The sequence below is a fragment of the Oncorhynchus masou genome, chromosome 23 (genome assembly GCF_036934945.1).
Source record: "Oncorhynchus masou masou isolate Uvic2021 chromosome 23, UVic_Omas_1.1, whole genome shotgun sequence".
Lineage (NCBI taxonomy): Eukaryota > Metazoa > Chordata > Actinopteri > Salmoniformes > Salmonidae > Oncorhynchus > Oncorhynchus masou.
Genome location: NC_088234.1, coordinates 48,825,811 through 48,844,550, shown reverse-complemented (window position 1 = coordinate 48,844,550; position 18,740 = coordinate 48,825,811). Strand labels below are relative to the sequence as shown.

Sequence of the window (18,740 nt, the reverse complement as noted above, 5' to 3'; positions counted from 1 at the left end):
GCAACATACAGCCAACCAATTCACACTGAATCAAACTGGATGTTGACTTTGGTAATTTTGTTTCACAACAGTGAAATGCACAAGCCAATATAAGCTTATCTTATGGTAAGTATAGGAGAACACAGAGGACTGACAGTTAGCTGCGGATGGCTACAAACTGCACCAGCAAAGACATTTAATTATTATTATATAAAAAAAAAAAAACTCTAGACACTTCAGTTTAATATTCTACCCATATAGATGGCCCATTTCCCTGCACTGGTAATAAGCACTGGGCCTTCCAAGTCACTTTACAGTAGCAGCTTATGCGCCCATGTGGATTGGTACCATGTTTTCCTTAAGAGGTTCAAGTCCAAGTTGTGTTCAACAACGCAGAAAGAAGCATTTGCACAATCAATCCACATTTTCAAGCTCCATTTAATGTCCTACCAAAAGGAGTATGTGACTGAACCGGGAGTGAGTAAAATATTAAGTGCTTTTTCTTTCACCGGAATCAAACCTTTTCAGACACAGCGGAACGATCAAAGTGTAGAAATGTCAAATAATCAGTGAATTAACTTTTTCAAAGTATTTGGTATGATGTCAATGTAGATAAAAGGCACATAGCATCTTTGTATCTTAGTGGGATTGTTGAATACGCACCCAATCACACATTCAGAAGCGTTCACATACCGGTACATATCCCAAACATCTTACATACTCACTCTTATCTACACAATCAGATCAATGTATATATCCGGGAAAAGTAAAACAGGTTGCATTTATTAAACTTGCATTGAGATTTAGAGGCAAAAAAAAACTTGCTCATAGCGTTTTTGAACAGCCTGTAAAAAGGGTAACAAGTAATCGTTGCAATTAAGAATGTATATTTCAGCCTTTATTGAAGTTTACAGGATCCTGTAGAAATCAAAAAAGCGATGTCAATGGGCAACCAGAAGATTTCTCAAATTCAGGAAAGTGTATGTTTTCTTTTAAATAGTATACTTAAAGAACGACCAATATATTCCTGGTTACAACTGTCCTTGCACTAACAGTCCAAACAATTGAAATGAACATTCAGTAAACATTATTCTCTAATGGTAGGCTAGTTCCCTTATATATTCAGTGATTTCCTCTGTCATTATGTATACATAAACAAATTTAATAACATACCAATCAGTGGTTATTTCACAATTGAAAAAAAAAAAGCACAAACAGTTTACACTGTTATACAGGTAAAAATAAAAAGGTAATTTGTTTGTCGACTGTTTCCTTAAGGGCATAGCATAGTTTGGAGTTTTGTCTTATTTTTGTTGGTTTGTAAGCTGTTTCATTCTCATCTAGTTTTTTTGTCCTCTTTATTCAGCCATTACATAATTAGATTCTTACATACAAATATTGACAAAATGGTGGCTTGTGCTTCGAAGCCGTCAAAGTCTATTTAATAACAATAGTAATAGTTGAGAGGAGGAGTGGCCGCGGCTTAGGGTGGAGGGGAGCAAGGAGGGGCGGGACTCATAGCGGGCCCTCACTGCAGGTGCCGTCTTGGCTGCCACTCGGCTTCTCCGCGTCCTGATTGGCCAGCTCCTTGACCACGAGGGCAGCACTCTTGTCTGAGAACTCCTCCCCGTCAGGCTCCAGGCCCTCAGGGCAGGGCAGCTTCAGCAGTTCCTCTCGTAGCTGGGCCGTGTGCCTCTGGATGGGGAAAGAGGGAAAGAGGACAGAGTTATCACATAGGGCTCAGTTCAGAGCTACTATATGCTGTGAGGAGACAAGTACAAACATGGGCTCTGATGAGGAAATAGATGGATACTCTTCCCAACAATAATGACAAAGCCTGTGAACTAAACGCTCTTCCAAACTAATACAAACTTCAAACCCACCATTTAAGTTGTCTAAAATACACTTGGAGCTCACATTAATCCATTCCAGTTGCCCTTTCACTGCCAAAGCAGAGTATCTTGGATACTACTGAAGTAATGAATAAAGGGACCACTTCTCACACATCACCTTAAAAAAAAGTACCAGGAGAAAGGAATCAAGAACGTACACTAAAGATCAACCCATCATTTCAGAATCTGAAACTATTTGCTGGAGCAAGAGAAAAAAAAGCCCTGAAGATAATGGGACTACAAAGAACTCTGTGGCCCTACTTTAAAAACAGCATTGAGTGTTGCCACAGCAATGTGAGCAGCTTTCTGTGGTCCTTTAGTCTATATCAGGGTGCCTGGGAGATTATTTAAACTGGGTATTAATTGTGGCTATTAACAGCCAGAGGAAGGGAGCCTTGCTGCCAGTGAGCGCTGAGGGAAGTAGAACGCGGGTCCCTTATCTGCTCGGCCCGCCTCGAGACGGTCAGAGGGGGAAGCCAGCTGTGGCATGAATCAAGCCTGTCCACCATGCATAAACATCAGGGATGTTGCCCTGAGAGACCAATTCAGACCTCATCAACACAAACCAGAACTGTGTGCGCTTGTGTGTGTAAACGTAAGTGAAAGGGGGATGAGGTGTTACCTTCTGTGGTGAAGGACCATGTTCTGATATGGTTCAAGGTTCTCCTGTAGCTGAAGAGTACATTTGTTTACCTTCAACGCAGCAGCGTGATGGGACATGGTGCGGCCCACTCTCTTGTCACTGCTGTACTGCTGGATGTCTGCGATCCACTCCTCACACTGTGCCATGACCTCCACCCGCTTCAGGTAGAAGTGCTTGTGGATCACCTGTGGATGAGAACAACCACGAGTCTCAGATAAACATGCAGCACGTTTACCAGCAGTAACATTATTGAAACTCATTTCTGGTTTATAGCCATTTAGTAGGGCCAGGAGTTTTTCCCTGTACGCATGTACGGGCCCTAGTTATAGGCTATGGAATACATAAAATATGCTGGGAAATGTAAATGTTGCTTCCATGACACATTGGAGGACAATGAGTATAATGCACGGATAATTCAATCAAATTTGCCCTTTGTTCTGCCTTCAATATAATCCTAATGTAACATTACTAAACCGCTGTCCAATGGCCCAGATTATGGAATGGTGAAGTGAGAGCCAGCCAGCTTTGGAAATACAATCCCTTGAAATACCCCACGGTTCACACTGTAAATGACAAAGGAAAGGGTGAGTGCAATGACACTGAAACTAATACAGTTTCTTTGTTCGGTATATTTCTGAATAGGCAACACACCGACACTTCTGAAAGTTTTCCTCTGCAACAGGGAGCAGCATGAGGACTGGTCTTATTTCACTCTGACTGGAAAGGGAGTTGGATCTGGGCAGGCAGGCTGATTTGAAGTGCAGCGTTAACTTAATAAATATAAGCACCATTTCTCCACTGAAAAAGTTTGGAGGAGTGCTATGCAACGTTACCCTTGACTGAGTTCTCCAGGTCTGCACAGAGCCGGAGAGGCTGGGTACAAGTAGGAACTTCAAATTATTCATAAGCAAAAAGCATTAGCAATGGAAAAACCCAGGGGCTATCAGATCTCCAATATCAATACACTCCGTGTGTGTGTTTAAGATGCCTCACAACCAAGAACAACCTCTGTCTTCAGCCTATTCTGATTGCTAGAGTTTACCAGAGATTAATCTGATTAAATGAGAATAATCAAATAACAGAATGATTGCTGGTAGACACGGAACACAATAAAATGACTATAGGATCGAGCAGATCCAGAAACATGGGTAAATCAATTCTGTCAAAACAAAGCATGACTGACATGACTATTTGTTACACCCGCTAAAGAAATGAGCCACCAAATCAGAAAAAAAAACAGAGGGGCAGAATTGGCTCTCCACTGAGACCAAGATAAGATAGATTAGATGAGATGTAGCCTAGTATTGAACTGTGTGGCGATCTAGATAGTCTTAATTAGAGAGAGGCAGCTCTCTATTTGAATGGAGCAGGGCTGGCTGGCAACCTGCTTTCTCAGTCAAGTCTCTCACACTCCACACTGCGGGTCTGGGAGTGTTTATCACCAGGTCTCTCTGATGTCACAGCAAGCCTTGCTCTGTGCTCAGTCAGCCACTTCAGCCCCCCCCCCCCCTTACCCAACACATGCTGCGATGAGTGATGTGTCAGTGATGTCAATCTACACACACCACTCCTCAGTACCAACCCCCCCGACCCCTCCATCCCTCATCCCAGCATGAGTCTCTGTGGCAGACAAAATCGGGATGCTACTGCTCTTCACTTTCCGTTTCACAACTATTGTTGGGGGATTAGTTGTCATGGCCGCTGGTTTGTTATGTACCAGGATCAATCTGGAGAATGGGGCTGGGCTCTGCTTCCCTCTCTCCTCTCCTGCTTGATTTACTTCAAATTATTTCTCCGATGCTCCCCAGCTGATTGCCGTGAATCCTTCAAGGTCACAATGGTGGGTAAACGTGGGAGAGTGATCGGTACGGTCACCTCCCTCGTAGCCATTTACAAACAAAGTGCCCCTACTCCCGGCCAAGGTTATTATAGTAAACTAAAATGAAAGCTAATCATGAAAAAACAATTTCGTAAACTGAAATAAAATTATTAACAAACCCGTCACAAAAACTAAAACTATCTTTGTCATCAAAACAAACTAAAATAAAAACAAATCATGAAATAAGGGTTTTTCAAGCTACTGAATCTGGGTAAATGTAGAGATGTTTTAAATAGATAGGGACGCACGAGCTAGGCCTAACAGCAGTGGCAAAGGACGCACCCCGCAGTCCCCAACCAAAAATACATATATCTTTACACACACACACACACACACACACACACACACACACACACAGAGTACCAGTCAAAAGTTTGGACACCTACTCATTCCAGGGGTTTTCTTTACTTTGACTATGTTCTACATTGTAGAATAATAGTGAAGACAAACAATAAAATAACACATGGAATCATGTAGTAACCAAAAGTGTTAAATCAAAATATATTTTATATTTGAGATTCTTCAAAGTAGCCACCTTGATGACAGCTTTGCAAACTCTTGGCATTCTCTCAACCAGCTTCATAAGGTAGTCACCTGGAATGCATTTCAATTAACAGATGTGCCTTGTTAATTTGTGGAATTTCTTTCCTTCTGAATGCGTGCGTTTGAGCCAATCAGTTGTGTTGTGACAAGGTAGGGGTGGTATACAGAAGTTAGCCCTATTTGGTAAAAGACCAAGTCCATATTATGGCAATAACAGCTCAAATAAGCAAAGCGAAATTACAGTCCATCTTTACTTTAAGACATGAAGGTCAGTCAATTCTGAAAATGTCAAGAACTTTTAACATTTCTTCATGTACAGTCACAAAACCCATCAAGTGCTATGATGAAACTGGCTCTCATGAGGACTGCCACAGGAAAGGAAGAACCAGAGTTACCTCTGCTGCAGAGGATAAGTTCATGAGAGTTAACTTCATATCAGATTGCAGCCCAAATAAATGCTTCAGAGTTCAAGTAACAGACACATCTCAACATCAACTGTTCAGAGGAGACTGCGTGAAATCAGGCCTTCATGGTCAAATTGCTGCAAAGAAACCACTACTAAAGTACACCAATAAGAAGAAGAGACTTGCTTGGGCCAAGAAACACGAGCAATGGACATTAGATCGGTGTAAATCTGTCCTTTTGGTCTGATGAGTCCAAATTTGAGAGTTTTGGTTACAAACGCTGTGTCTTTGTGATAAGCAGAATAGGTGAACGGATGATCTCCGCATTTGTGTTTCCCACCGTGAAGCATGGAGGAGGTGATAGTGTGGGGATGCTTGTTGGGGACACTGATTTATTTAGAATTCAAGGTACACTTAACCAGCATGGCTACCACAGCATTCTGCAGCAATACGCCATCCCATCTGGTTTGAGCTTAGTGGGACTATCATTTGTTTTTCAACAGGACAATGACCCAACACACCCCCAAGCTGCGTAAGGGCTATTTGACAAAGAAGGGGAGTGATGAGTGCTGCATCAGATGACCTGGCCTCCACAATCACCTGACATCAACCCAATTGAGATGGTTTGGGATGAGTTGGACCGCAGAGTGAAGGAAAAGCAGCCAACAAGTGCTCAGCATATGTGGGAACTCCTTCAAGACTGTAGGAAAAGAATTCCTCATGAAGCTGGTTGAGAGAATGCCAAGAGTGTGCAACGCTGTCATCAAGGCAACGGGTGGCTACTTTGAAGAATCTAAAATCTAAAATGTATTTTGATTTGTTTAACACCTTTTTTGGTTAGTACTGCATGTTATTTCATAGTTTGATGTCTTCAATATTATTCTACAAAGTAGAAAATAGTACAAAATTAAGAAAAACCCTTGAATGAGTAGGTGTCCAAACTTTTGACAGGCACAGTATACATTTTTTGATTGGGTTGGGGGCTTCTGACACCACTCGCTAACAGGGAAAAGATTGTCTAGGTAGATAACGTGATTCTCGGTACATGTACTGCTAAAGATAAAAAGCATTGGATTGTTGTAAACATGGGCGAGAGAGTTTTCTTCCACCATATTTTTTGCATCAGTCTCGGCGATATTCCAATAAAATTCAAGTCACATTGATATTGACTTTATAATTTAAACCTAACCTATGACCTGAACCATCACCTTATGTTTTACCTAAAAAAACAATACAACACAAATGTCTCCTAGCCTCACACATGCTTTCTATTCAACACTAAAACTAAATAGGAATATTTCGAAGCAACTAAAGCTAAATATAACTAGCAAATCAGGTCTTAAAACTAACTGAAACGAAATTTAAACAGAACAGAAACAGAAAAACAAACAGAAATAAAAACTATAACCTTTCTCCCGGCGTTACGCAACTTCCCCCAGATTTGCAGATATCGAGCCACAGTGTTGACGTGTGCACAGGGCTCATCCTACAAGCGAAAGCCCAGAGGCAGATCTAGGCCTGACATTATGTGGTAGACCTCCATTTAACATAGCCATTTAGAAATGCTTACCAATTCAAAAGGACTAAATCCCCAGGGGCGTTTCGTATTGTAAGGGCACTGCACATGTGACTTTTGGCATTTCAGTACACACATTGGTCACATGGATGAAAGCGTTGTGTCCATATCCAAGAGTCACTGAACATGGAACACGTGTACCCATCAGAGGAGGGTGTCTTGACAAATGACCTGTAAACGGTATGCTGGACACATACTGAACACACAAAAACACCAACAAATCCATGTGAGATACACACAATACAAACAGACAAATGCGCATACATGCACACACTGGCATGGTCTGCTGATTGTGTACTCGATTTACAGATGAACTAAGTGACCTTTTAGGTAATGCTGCCGTCCACTCATTACGCCAGAGGGTAGACGTGTGTCTCCATGTTTTTCTGCTTGCTTCACACACGAAGGGGTCAAGGGTGAGAATGATTTAATTTTTTTTAAATTTTCATCCTGAGGCTCCTCTGACACAGCGTGCCTGCCTGCTGCATGCTAAGCCCCTGGTCAGCTCCTCTGCAGACTCTGGCAGCTCAGGTCTACTATGCTACAGCACCGTAAATACTGCCACTGTTCAAACGGAGTAGAGATGGACAACAGAAATATCTGGAGGGGTAAATCAGTTTAGAGCTGCAGTCAAGTGCCTTGGCATCAGTGGGGGAGGGAGAGTGTGACTACAGCTGGGACTGAGGCCGGGGTGGGAGAGTGGGATGGGCAAAGGGGGCAGGAGGAGAGAGAAACGAGGGCCTCCTTCCCCAAACGGGCAGATGGCATGGCCTCTGGACGGTCGTCCTCTGGGACAGGAAAAACAGCACAGCTTTATTCACGCCGACTTCAACACCACTGCCCCAGCGTCGAGTGGTGTGTTTGTGTCGGTTAATGTCAGCATTCTCAAATCTTCGCCCGTACACCACGTCATCCTCTCCTGACAGAGACGAGGAGATGCTCAACAGTAGCACTCCTGCAGAATCCCTCGCCGCATGTTGCCTAAGACGAGGTCCTCCTCAGTCACTCAGATCCGGTGACTAAACAGTGACATTCTAAAGCCCCCATCGTCACTTTTGACTGACACTCTGCAGAGGCAAGCAGTCGCTGCCACGGAATTGGGCCATGGGAAGGAAGGGGAGATGTGAGGTTAGGGGAATGATCAATTTCCTTGCCAGCATAGCCATGGAAATCCTGGCAGCTGTGGCACATCACTCCTCCACTCTTGGCTTTCTCTCCCTCTCTGTCACGAAACCCAACATAGGAGCCCTATTTAACCTCCAGCGAGACTATACAGCAGCCTGCAATATTCTGAACCAAGCTGTGCTGGGTTAGCAGGTCCTTCAGAGAGGAGTCAACTCCCCAGCCTCGATAGGTCCCACTGGGCAGAGGTGTCTCGCTAAAACCCAGAAATAATGCACTGTAATGGAGTGTGCTGAACACAATTACTTATTTCCTTGACAGGGTGTGCAAGCAGGACTGTGTGTGCGGTACATCCACTGATGCATCCCCCTCTTGTTTACATGATAAATTAACACGTAAGGTAGCTTAGTTCCATCTGCTCTGGGAGGTCCTTGGATTGTGATTCTACCACACTGTATATAGTAGACTCGGTCAGGGCTGGCAGAGGTCAAGACAACATGCTGGTCTCATAAAGGACTCCATAACTTCCCCCATCGTCACAACAGTGAATACCCCATAGATATAGAATTATAGTTCTATGGGAAAGCCCTTTGATAATGAGCTCCATTCTTGTGTGGACCGACCTATGAAGAGAGGACAGTGGTGTCGGTCTCGCTAAGCTCCTGAGGGAAAGCGCTTTGGAGTGGTGGGTTTGAGATGTCAGCCACAGCAAAGCCTCCCCTAATGGCCTATTCACACTTGAGCAGGCTGCGCGCATGGGACCCCCCCCGACTCGCTCTCTCACATACAAAATAAGATCTATTTTTCAACGGCCAACCTGTTGTTCCTAATTCCACCTGACAATCTCCTGCTGCATTATTCAAGGTTGCTTTTTATTCTCCATCTCAGACTATAAATAGGGCATAGAAATGTGGGATTCTCACACACAATACCCCGGCACCAAAAATAAATATGTCTACAGTGTCACAGCTTTCACTGTTTACATGAGTGGAAAGAGACAGCGCTGAGCACGCAGCATCATCAAAACGGAGACAATTACTACTGTATGTGTGCGCGTGCTGCAGCTATTCTGTTTGCAGCTGGTATTTTGTTCTGTCTCTGCCATGGGCTCAGATGAGGAAAAGGGCAGCGCAGGATCGTGTAGGAGTGTCTCACGAGCTTAATTGCATTTCAGGAGGTCACTAAGGCAGTATTGCAGAGACCTGCCGTTTTCTCCAGCTCCCGGCTCCAATGGCTCATTTCACATTGAGCCGCTCTGACGTCAGATCCCTGTGGTTTTATTACAGAGACTGCTGCCATGCAAAAGCTGACAATTTTCACCCTGGGACCCGAAAATGACACTGCCACGCTTCTACCACATAGCATGGAATATTACTGGGAACAGCTGACGTGACAGTTTGGGTGTGTGTCTTGAACTCACTCACACACACAATGTACTTCAACAGTACCGCTACCTCAAAAGATTGGAGACCATTTGTCTTTGATGAACTATACAGTACATCGGATTCTTCTGTTTGAGCAATAGGCAATCTATGCCAATGTCTTCCTCTAGTTTGATGCATTTCTCCAGGTAATCATGTTGAGAATCTACATCTTTTGCACGGGAAGACTTCTCCAGGTACGGTTCTATATCTATGAGATGGGGTCACATGGGACCAAATAGATCCCGGACAAGCCTCCATAATATTTCAGTTTTTACAATGAGTGGGTCTAATCCTGGATGCTGATTGGTTAACGCCGCATTCCAGTTGGTGTCTATTCCACAAGTTATCACTGGCTAAGGTTATGACAGTGAAATGCCCATTTACTGATCCATCTCACTACGCAATCCATGGTCTCTTCAGCCCAACCAGGCAATTTATGAACTTAATCATCACTGTAAAAAATCATCTAGACATTGTATCCCCTTTCTTTAAAACTAGCATTTGTTACTGACTGGCTCGGTTTCGGTTTTATGTAGCAAAATTTGAAATGGTGATTTTTACATTGGATAAAAGTAGAGACTCAGAGCTACAAAATTGTATATCATACACTACAGCCGAGGAACAATGGGAAAGTAATTCTGCTTTGAATGTTGATAAACTTGTAACCTCACTTTTGAGAAAATGGCCCCTGTTTTGGTACCTACTGGAGGGCTCTGCCTACACCCATTCAGCATCGCTTTAAGGATTTACACGCAAGGTCATGTACAAAAAAACATTTCAAGACTAAAATATGATTTATACTACGGGTGTGTTTATAAATCTTAACTGGAGAGCCAGAGCGTGCTCAGAGTGCGCACTGTGCGTTCGTAAACTCAAGAGCATTTTCAGATTGTCCATTCGTAAATTTGGAGTGTTCGGAGGAGTAGGGTTGATCTGAGCTTTCTGACCTAAAAACGGCAGTCAAACCCCCAAGTTAACTGACTAACGTTAGCTAGCTTGCTAGCTACTTCCAGACACAAATTAGAGAACAGCTCTCACTGACCATTTTACTCGCCCTAGCAGGACTGGTTAGGCTGTTTTTATGTTATTCTGAGAGTTGGTGACTAACTGTGTTGCTGGGAACAATCTAATTAAGCTTTTTTGCCAACGATTACTGACACTGGCCATATTCAATGGGTGGTAAGCGTTCGTAAATCCGTAAGTTATTCTGCACTCTGGCACACTCAGACGAGAGTGCTCTGATATCAGAGTAGATAGCCAGAGCGAATTTACCAGCTACATCTATCGACAGTTGACGCAGTGACATCATGAATATTCTATTTCTATATATATATATTTTTTTACCTTTATTTAACTAGGCAAGTCAGTTAAGAACAAATTCTTATTTTCAATGACGGCCTAGGAACAGTGGGTAAACTGCCTGTTCAGGGGCAGAACGACAGATTTGAACCTTGTCAGCTCGGGGATTCGAACTTGCAACCTTCCGGTTACTAGTCCAACGCTCTAACCACTAGGCTACCTGCCCCATTGAAATGGTTACTTGTATATTGGAGTCTTTTTAGACATGTCGCTAGCTACCTTCTGTGTGTTCTCTTTTAGACTCCATCTGCATATTTGCAATCAAACACCAGAATCTCCTTGGCTATCATACTCTAATTCCACTGATTTCAAAACTCTGTCCTCCAGAAAGTGGAGAGCAATACTCACGCAGTTGTACTACGTGATATCTTTCAAAAAAGCCACGTTAGAAAGGATTTACCTACACATACTGACCAGCTCATGTTACAGACAGAAGCGTGCTACATGGCAGAGCAATCTGAAATCATCTCTCGGCATGTCCAGCCCACTCACCTCAGCCAATTAAAAAAAAAAAAAAGTATTTTTGAATTTAATGTGATATTTAGCAGATGTTATTGCGGGTGTAGTGAAATGCTTGTGTTTCTAGCTCCAACAGCGCAGCAAAATCTAACATATCACAACAATACACACAAATCTAAAAAGTAAAATAATGGAATTAAGAAATATATAAATATTAGGAGTGGCATTGACTAAAACACAGTAGAATAGAATACAGTGTATACATATGAAATGAGTAAAGCAGTACGTAAACATTAAAGCGACTAGTGTTCCATTATTAAAGTGACCAGTGATTCCAGGTTTATGTATATTAGGCAGGGCAAATTCATGCAAAGTTGCTAAGGAGCTAAAAGCAGCATATGTGCAGACAGACATGGCTTGCGGGAAGGTTGCTGTCTTTTTCTGTGGCTAAACCAACTTGGCTTGTAATTTAACAATTTTATTCATAATTACAGATGGCATACAAGTGTGTTATTAAGGCACATGAAAGTTCACATGTTCCAGAAGGCATTTGTGACAAACATTTTTTTAAATTAAAAAACAAAGTTTAGTTCAAATGGCTCTCCTGTGAAGTAGTGATGCGCGACATATGCCTAATTTCCTGAAACGGGTCACATATCTCTGCTGTTGAAAACCATTTGTATAAACCTTGCTGTATCTCTCCGACATTTACAACATCGTTTCAAAAGTTAAATTTGATCTCCACTGTCCCATTGAGGATCAACTTGTCAGGATAAGACAGACATTTCTTCTCAGCCAGATGAAATCAGGAATCCGCACAATTTTTATGGATAAATACAAATTTATGTCAAAAGAAAAACAGGTCAAACTAAATTAAATGCAGCTAGTAGGCTGTCTTTCCAGCTTCAGTTTGAAGTGATTGTTGTATTTATTTAAAAAAAATTGTTTACCCCTTTTTCTCCCCAATTTCGTGGTATCCAATTGTTTTAGTAGCTATTATCTTGTCTCATCGCTACAACTCCCGTATGGGAGGCCCCTTGAAGTGATTGTTAGCTGTGTAGTTGTCTAGCTCCTCTGAATAAACAGTGTCCTGGCGAAAGAGCACTTTAGAAAACAGCTTAAAGAAACCCAAATCAAATCAGTTGATTTGTCACGTGTGCCGAATACAACAGGTGTAGTAGACCTTACAGTGAAATGCTTACGTACAGGCTCTAACCAATAGTGCAAAAAAGGTGTTAGGTGAACAATAGGTAAGTAAAGAAATAAAACAGTAAAAAGACAGGCTATATACAGTGGCGAGGCTACATACAGACACCGGTTAGTCAGGATGATTTAGGTAGCATGTACATGTAGATATGGTTAAAGTGACTATGCATATATTATGAACAGAGTGTAGCAGTCGCATAAAAGAGGGGTTGGCGGGTGGTGGGAGGCGGGACACAATGCAGATAGCCCGGTTAGCCAATGTGCGGGAGCACTGGTTGGTCGGCCCAATTGAGGTAGTATGTACATGAATGTATAGTTAAAGTGACTATGCATATATGATAAACAGAGAGTGGCAGCAGCTATTTTGCTGTTATTCTGCCAGCACTGTTTGACGTGACCAACTTAACTGTACTTGCCTAGTTTGCAAGCAAGGGACACATTTAGCACGAACGACTGACACGGTACCCAAACCGGCTGTGCGCGTGCGCTATCGTGCAGAAATGTATTTCTAAATTTATTTTGCGACGCTCGCGCACGAGAAGTGTCCGGTCTGGTCAGCATTTAAGTCGAGTCCATAGATATGGAACAAAAATACTTCACGACTGGGTCGCGTCTCTGGCAACCTAACTGACAGAGTGAAGGAACAGCCAGCTTGGGTTGCAACCCTAGATTTGTATCGGGACTGTTCAGTGGGAGGAGGAAATATTATTAATAAATTCATCAAAATAAAATGTTTTATGAAAAAAGGTAAATCATTATTTGAACATGTTGGTAACACATAGCATGAAAGTCAATGCTCTCGAAGCCGGTGTTTGGAGGATATATTAGCATGGTTTGACGCTCCAAGACGAACACCGGCTTGTCAGGCATTATCACTTAACACTAGAACCGTTAAAGCAGTCATTTTGACTGCTCATGAATAAATAAAATATCACACTATCATTTTTGAAGTCATGCCCCCCGTCCTTGACTTTTCCTAAATAAGTTTATATAACACAATGCCGTTGTTAGAATCTCAATATGACAAACTAAACTGGAGTTATAACCAATTTTTTGAATGATGTCCCCCGTTGACCCTCCTTTTCCAGATAGTAGGGCCTGCTCCGCGCCTTCTCCTGACAGTGGAATGTGCCGTGCTCAGTTGTTAAATCACCCTGATAATTGCCTCGAAACTGAACCTAAACTAATTTCACACATAGAACAGATGAAATAAATGAAGTAAAATATGAAGGGGGAGAAAGGGTGAGTTGATGAACGAGGGGAAGCGAGCGATGCATAATTATTTAATCACCAATTGTGAATGAAGAACAGGACAGGCCATTCTATTGAATTGGTATATTCAAATTGAAATCTCAAAATGTTATGTACCCTATATCAGTCCACCAGTCTACTCTGGCCTACTTCGAGTAGATAGTGAGAGTGTGAGTAATTTACAATGGCAAGAAGACAAAGACGAATGGAAGCACATGCTGTGTTAGCGTTACTGCAAGATCTGAATGAAAACAACAGATGGCGGAGAAGAAATGATTCATGACATCTGATGATTATTCTTCTGATTCTGAGCCTCAGCCTGAATAATCTACACCTCCTAGGCCAAAGTGCAAAAAAGCCAGAATGGTACTCACTCTGCAGGTTCCCACACCACCACCAAATGAAACGTGAGACAGAAGAGAGGATGGGATGACACCGTTTAGATAGAACATGCCGATGACAATGCGTCATGCCAATTATCAACACAAAATGTCAACAGAGAGCAGCCCTTACTTCTCAAGCAAACAACATCAGCAATGCACTCAGCAGCTTTCGTTGTTTCCAGTGCATTCAGAAATTATTCAGACATTCACTTTTCCACATTTTATTACGTTACAACCTTATTCTAAAAGTGATTACATTTCTTTCCTCAATCTACACACAATATCCTATAATGACAAAGCGAGAACAGGTATGCTGACATGTTTGCAAATGTATTAAAAATAAAAAAAAACTTTGCAATGACACTCGAAATTGCGCTCCGGTACATCCGATTTGCATTGATCATTCTTGAGATGTTTCTACAACTTGACTGGAGTCCACTTGTGTTAAAAATTCAATTGATTGGACATGATTTGGAAAGGCAAACACCTGTCTATACACTGTATGAGGTCCCACAGTTGACAGTGCATGTCCCCAAGAACACAGAGGCCTTCATCATTCTTAAATGGAAGTTTGGAACCACCAAGACTCTTCCTAGAGCTGGCCGCCCAGCCAAACTGAGCAATCGGGGGACAAGGGCCTTGGTCAGAATGGGGACCAAAAACCCGATGGTCACTGACAGAGCTCCAGAGTTCCTCTGTGGAGATGGGAGAACCTTCCAGAAGGACAACCATTTCTGCAGCATTCCACCAATCAGGTTTTTACAGTAGAGTGGCAAGACAGAAGCCACTCTTCAGTAAAAGGTACGACAGCCCGCTTGGAGTTTGCCAAAAGGCACCAGGCCATGTCCAAAGGACTCTCAGGCCATGAGAAAAAAGATTCTCTGGTCTGACGAAACCAAGATTGAAGTCTTTGGCATGAATGCCAAGCGTCACGTCTGGAGTAAACCTGGCACCATCCCTATGGTGAAGCACGGTGGCAGCATCATGCTTTGGGGACGTTTTTCAGCGGCAGGGACTGGGAGACTAGTCAGGATCGAGGAAAAGATGAACGGAGCAAAGTATAGCGAGATCCTTGATGAAAACCTGCTCCAGAACGCTCAGGACTTCTGACTAGGGTGAAGGTTCACCTTCCAACAGAACGACCCTAAGCACACAGCCAAGACAACGCAGCAACGCTCCCATCCAGCCTGACAGAGACTGAGACGATCTGCAGAGAAGAATGGCAGCAATCACTGCCAAAGATGCTTTAACAAAGTGCTGAGTAAAGGGTCTGAATACTGTTTTTGCTCATTGTGTGTAGATTTATAAGGGACAAAACTATTTATTCAATTTCAGAATAAGGCTGTAACGAACAAAATGTGGAAAAAGTGAAGGGGCCTAAATACTTTCTGAATGCTCTGTATGGACATACTGCAGCTTTCAGGGACTATACAGTGGCTAAGGCGAACACAGAGTAAGGAGACACTGCCTGGGATCAGTCTGCTGATGAGCTGGAAGCGTCATTCATACTTTTCTTTGGAGAAAACATGTCACGGGATTGCGTACGAATTCGGGAGAGGCCGAAGGTCGCGAGCCAGCAGTCTTCCGAAACACAACCCAGCCAAGCCGCACTGCTTCTTGACACAATGCCGCTAAACCCGGAAACACAGTGCACCTGGCGACCATGCCCATGTGCATTGCTCCCGGCCCGCCACAGGAGTCGCTAGTGCGCGATGGGAGAAGAACATCATTGCCGGCAAAACCCTCAACTAAACGGGACGATGCTGGGACAATTGTGCGCCGCCCCATGATCTCCCGGTCGTGACAGTGCCTGGACTCGAACCAGGATCTCATGTGGCACAGCAAGCACCTCGGCACCACTCGGAAGGTGAGTATTCTAATGTTACCATAGATCGTCATTAACACAACCAAATTATAATTTTTGCAATAGCATATATGAAATTACACTATTAGAATGTTGCAGGCAAAATGACTGCTCATTAGCTTGAAAGGGGGGGTCCTTCAAAGCCCAGCAGTTTTAGTGTCAACTGGCCTTCCTCCCTGTCTCGCTATACAAATGAGAGATAGAGGACATGGCAGTGCTCTCCAAAGGTCCACATCCCTACTCTGTCTCCCCAGTCTGGTCTGCTCACAGGGCTAATCACCATGTCTGACGGCCTGGTAAATAATGTCTGGCTAAAGGAAAACATTGGTCCAGAGGCTCAGGTTGAGGCCCACAGACAGACGTCCTGTCCTCTCTTCTGATTGCAGGTAGAGAGCGATCGGAAAATACATTATTGTTTTGGCAAAGCCAAGATGCTTGGCAGAGCAGCAAGCACCTGGGATCTTAATTTCATTCTGTGTTCTCATCCAGGTCCACATTCCCAGAATCCAATATTTTAAATCGATGTTGGCTGTGTGTGCACATGCACACAGGGGCGAACGCCAGAGCAAAGCCAATGACAATGCCATTAATAAGAAGTTATTTCTTGCTGTGTCATGAAGCTCCAATGAGATACAATGTGACAGAGAGGAGAAGAGGAACAAGAGAGTGAGTGGAATGTCGGGCGCTGAGTTCTATCTGCTCGCAGTGTGAGTGATTAGACACAGCACATGTTAGAAGCCTAACTAGAGCCGTGTATCTGGCTGTGGTGCCTTAAGTTCCCTCCATCAGACAGCAGCACCCACACAGGGGCCACGTATGTGGTGCTGACACAAGCCTCCCCTGCCTGGAGGAAATCATTAGAAACACCTCTTCTACCACCTCCCAATCTCCCTCTGCTTCACTTTCTTTCCCTCTACCCTCTCTTCATCTTCCCCTCCCCCATCCTCTCCCTCGCTCCACCTCTCTAGGCCGAGTTGGTGACTGACTGCATCTACTGCACTATCAGCCTGCGCAGCCGGTGTCAAGGACAGGAGGAAATCAAATACGGGGCCGATATTATCTACCTTGGAATTAATCAACATTGAATTTATTATCTGCCACTGTTGTAATAAAGGACAGTGAAGGACTTTTTTTATTAAGCAGAGGCTGGTAGCTACTGTAATAAAGGAGCATGCTGAGTGTTATGGTAATCCATGACAGAGAATGCTACTACAATAGAATTGAGGCATTATTATATACTGACGTGGGTCTGGTTGTAGTGTCAGGAAAGGTGAGGGATAACAGTAACAGGAGGAAGGCTCCGGGTTATGTAATACTCTTACCCCTTTCAAAGAGCATGCAGGGTAACCTAACTATGTTTGAAAGGGTGAGGTACTGCAGGATAGCCTGATAGCAGGGCGGCTCACCTCTTTGAAGCAAGGCGAGGCATTGCGCATCTGCTCAAGCATGGCCCACTTGACGGAGGCCTGCCGGATGTTTCCGTCATACTCGCGGGAGCTCTGTGTGCCGCTGGGGGTTCCGCGTGAACGCTCGTAACCCGGCTCGTTGAAGTAGGGCTCCGACACCAGGATCAGAGACTGCACTGATACCAGCACCTGGAGGAGAGAGAGGGACAGAGCGAGAGAAAGAATTGAAATTGAGAGAGAAAGAAAACGACAACGAGAGCGACAAAGAGAGTGAGAAAGAGAGATTAATGTACTTGATCATTAGGAAATACACACATAGCCAGAACTTGTTGGGAGGTTACTGAAGAGGGTGTGGGGAGAGCCGAAGGGGGAGCAAGAGATACAAGTTAAAGAGGAGACAGAAGCAGGGGGAGAGGTGAGAACATTGCAGAGCCTACAATGAGCATCACAGCAAAAAGCATGGGGGTCACTTTACAGACAGCCTTCACGGTATGTTTCCTATAAAAGAAATCAGGAAATGTTTTTTAGAACCCAATTCATTCAGTCTTTTTACCACATCCTTGCCGGGATGAGCTTTCTATATATCCCGTGCACAACAGCACGTTTTGGAGTGGGACTAGATGTGGGCTGATGCGTCTGGATGTCTATTTTATTCAATCCATTGACTGTAGAGCATCACAAAGACATCAATTATTAATTTGTAATAGGCAGGTCCTAAGAAACATAAGATAAAATAATAAAATGCATTTTCAAATTGATAGAATGGCATATTTTGAGTTGAATTGTGTTACTGGTCTGTGCAGCCTACAGGCGACATGTCTGCACCACGCACATGAAATCAATAGGCCTAGAATATTTTGTGACAACATATTTTATAGCTGGCTAAGAAATAACAAATACAAAATGTTTTCCCCACACAACTTGTGACACGGCAACCTGTGGAACCGTTGTCATAAAAGCAATATTTTTGAAACTGAGCCCAAGGCAAGACTATTATTTTTTGATTCATGTTTGATCGCTTTCCTATCCCCACTCTGCTTTGTTAGAGAGCAGGCGTAGGGTCTTACATTGAGAGTATCTTCATCATGATACAGATAAAATAATAGCAATGTATATTTTCAAAAGCATGTGTGTCGTGTTCATATTTCACAACCTCTGCGGGCTTTTGGAGTTGTCTACACACGATCAAGCAAAAAATAATAGAACTACACCGGATAGAAAAATGTATAGATGAGCTACACCACCTCTACTTATTTGCCCAGCCAGAAAACCAAATATACAGAAGGAAATCACATTGATTAATTAAGACTGTAGGCCTACGCTACTAAGCGACTGAAGAACAAAATCATC

General features: G+C 43.3%; 1 protein-coding gene across 19 annotated transcripts in view; it reads right to left on the bottom strand.

Annotated features, from left to right (window-relative positions):
• Positions 1-741: 741 nt before the first annotated feature.
• Positions 742-18,740, bottom strand: part of birc6 (baculoviral IAP repeat containing 6) — a 156,129-nt gene continuing 138,130 nt past the window's right edge. For all 19 annotated transcript variants that reach the window (XM_064932346.1, XM_064932354.1, XM_064932347.1 and 16 more), the window contains 3 exons: positions 17,391-17,579; positions 2,565-2,699; positions 742-1,674 (listed from right to left, as the gene is read on the bottom strand). In XM_064932346.1, the coding sequence (XP_064788418.1) occupies positions 1,495-1,674; positions 2,565-2,699; positions 17,391-17,579 (504 nt within the window). In that variant the 3' untranslated portion in view covers positions 742-1,494. The remainder of the gene's footprint in view (positions 1,675-2,564; positions 2,700-17,390; positions 17,580-18,740) is intronic.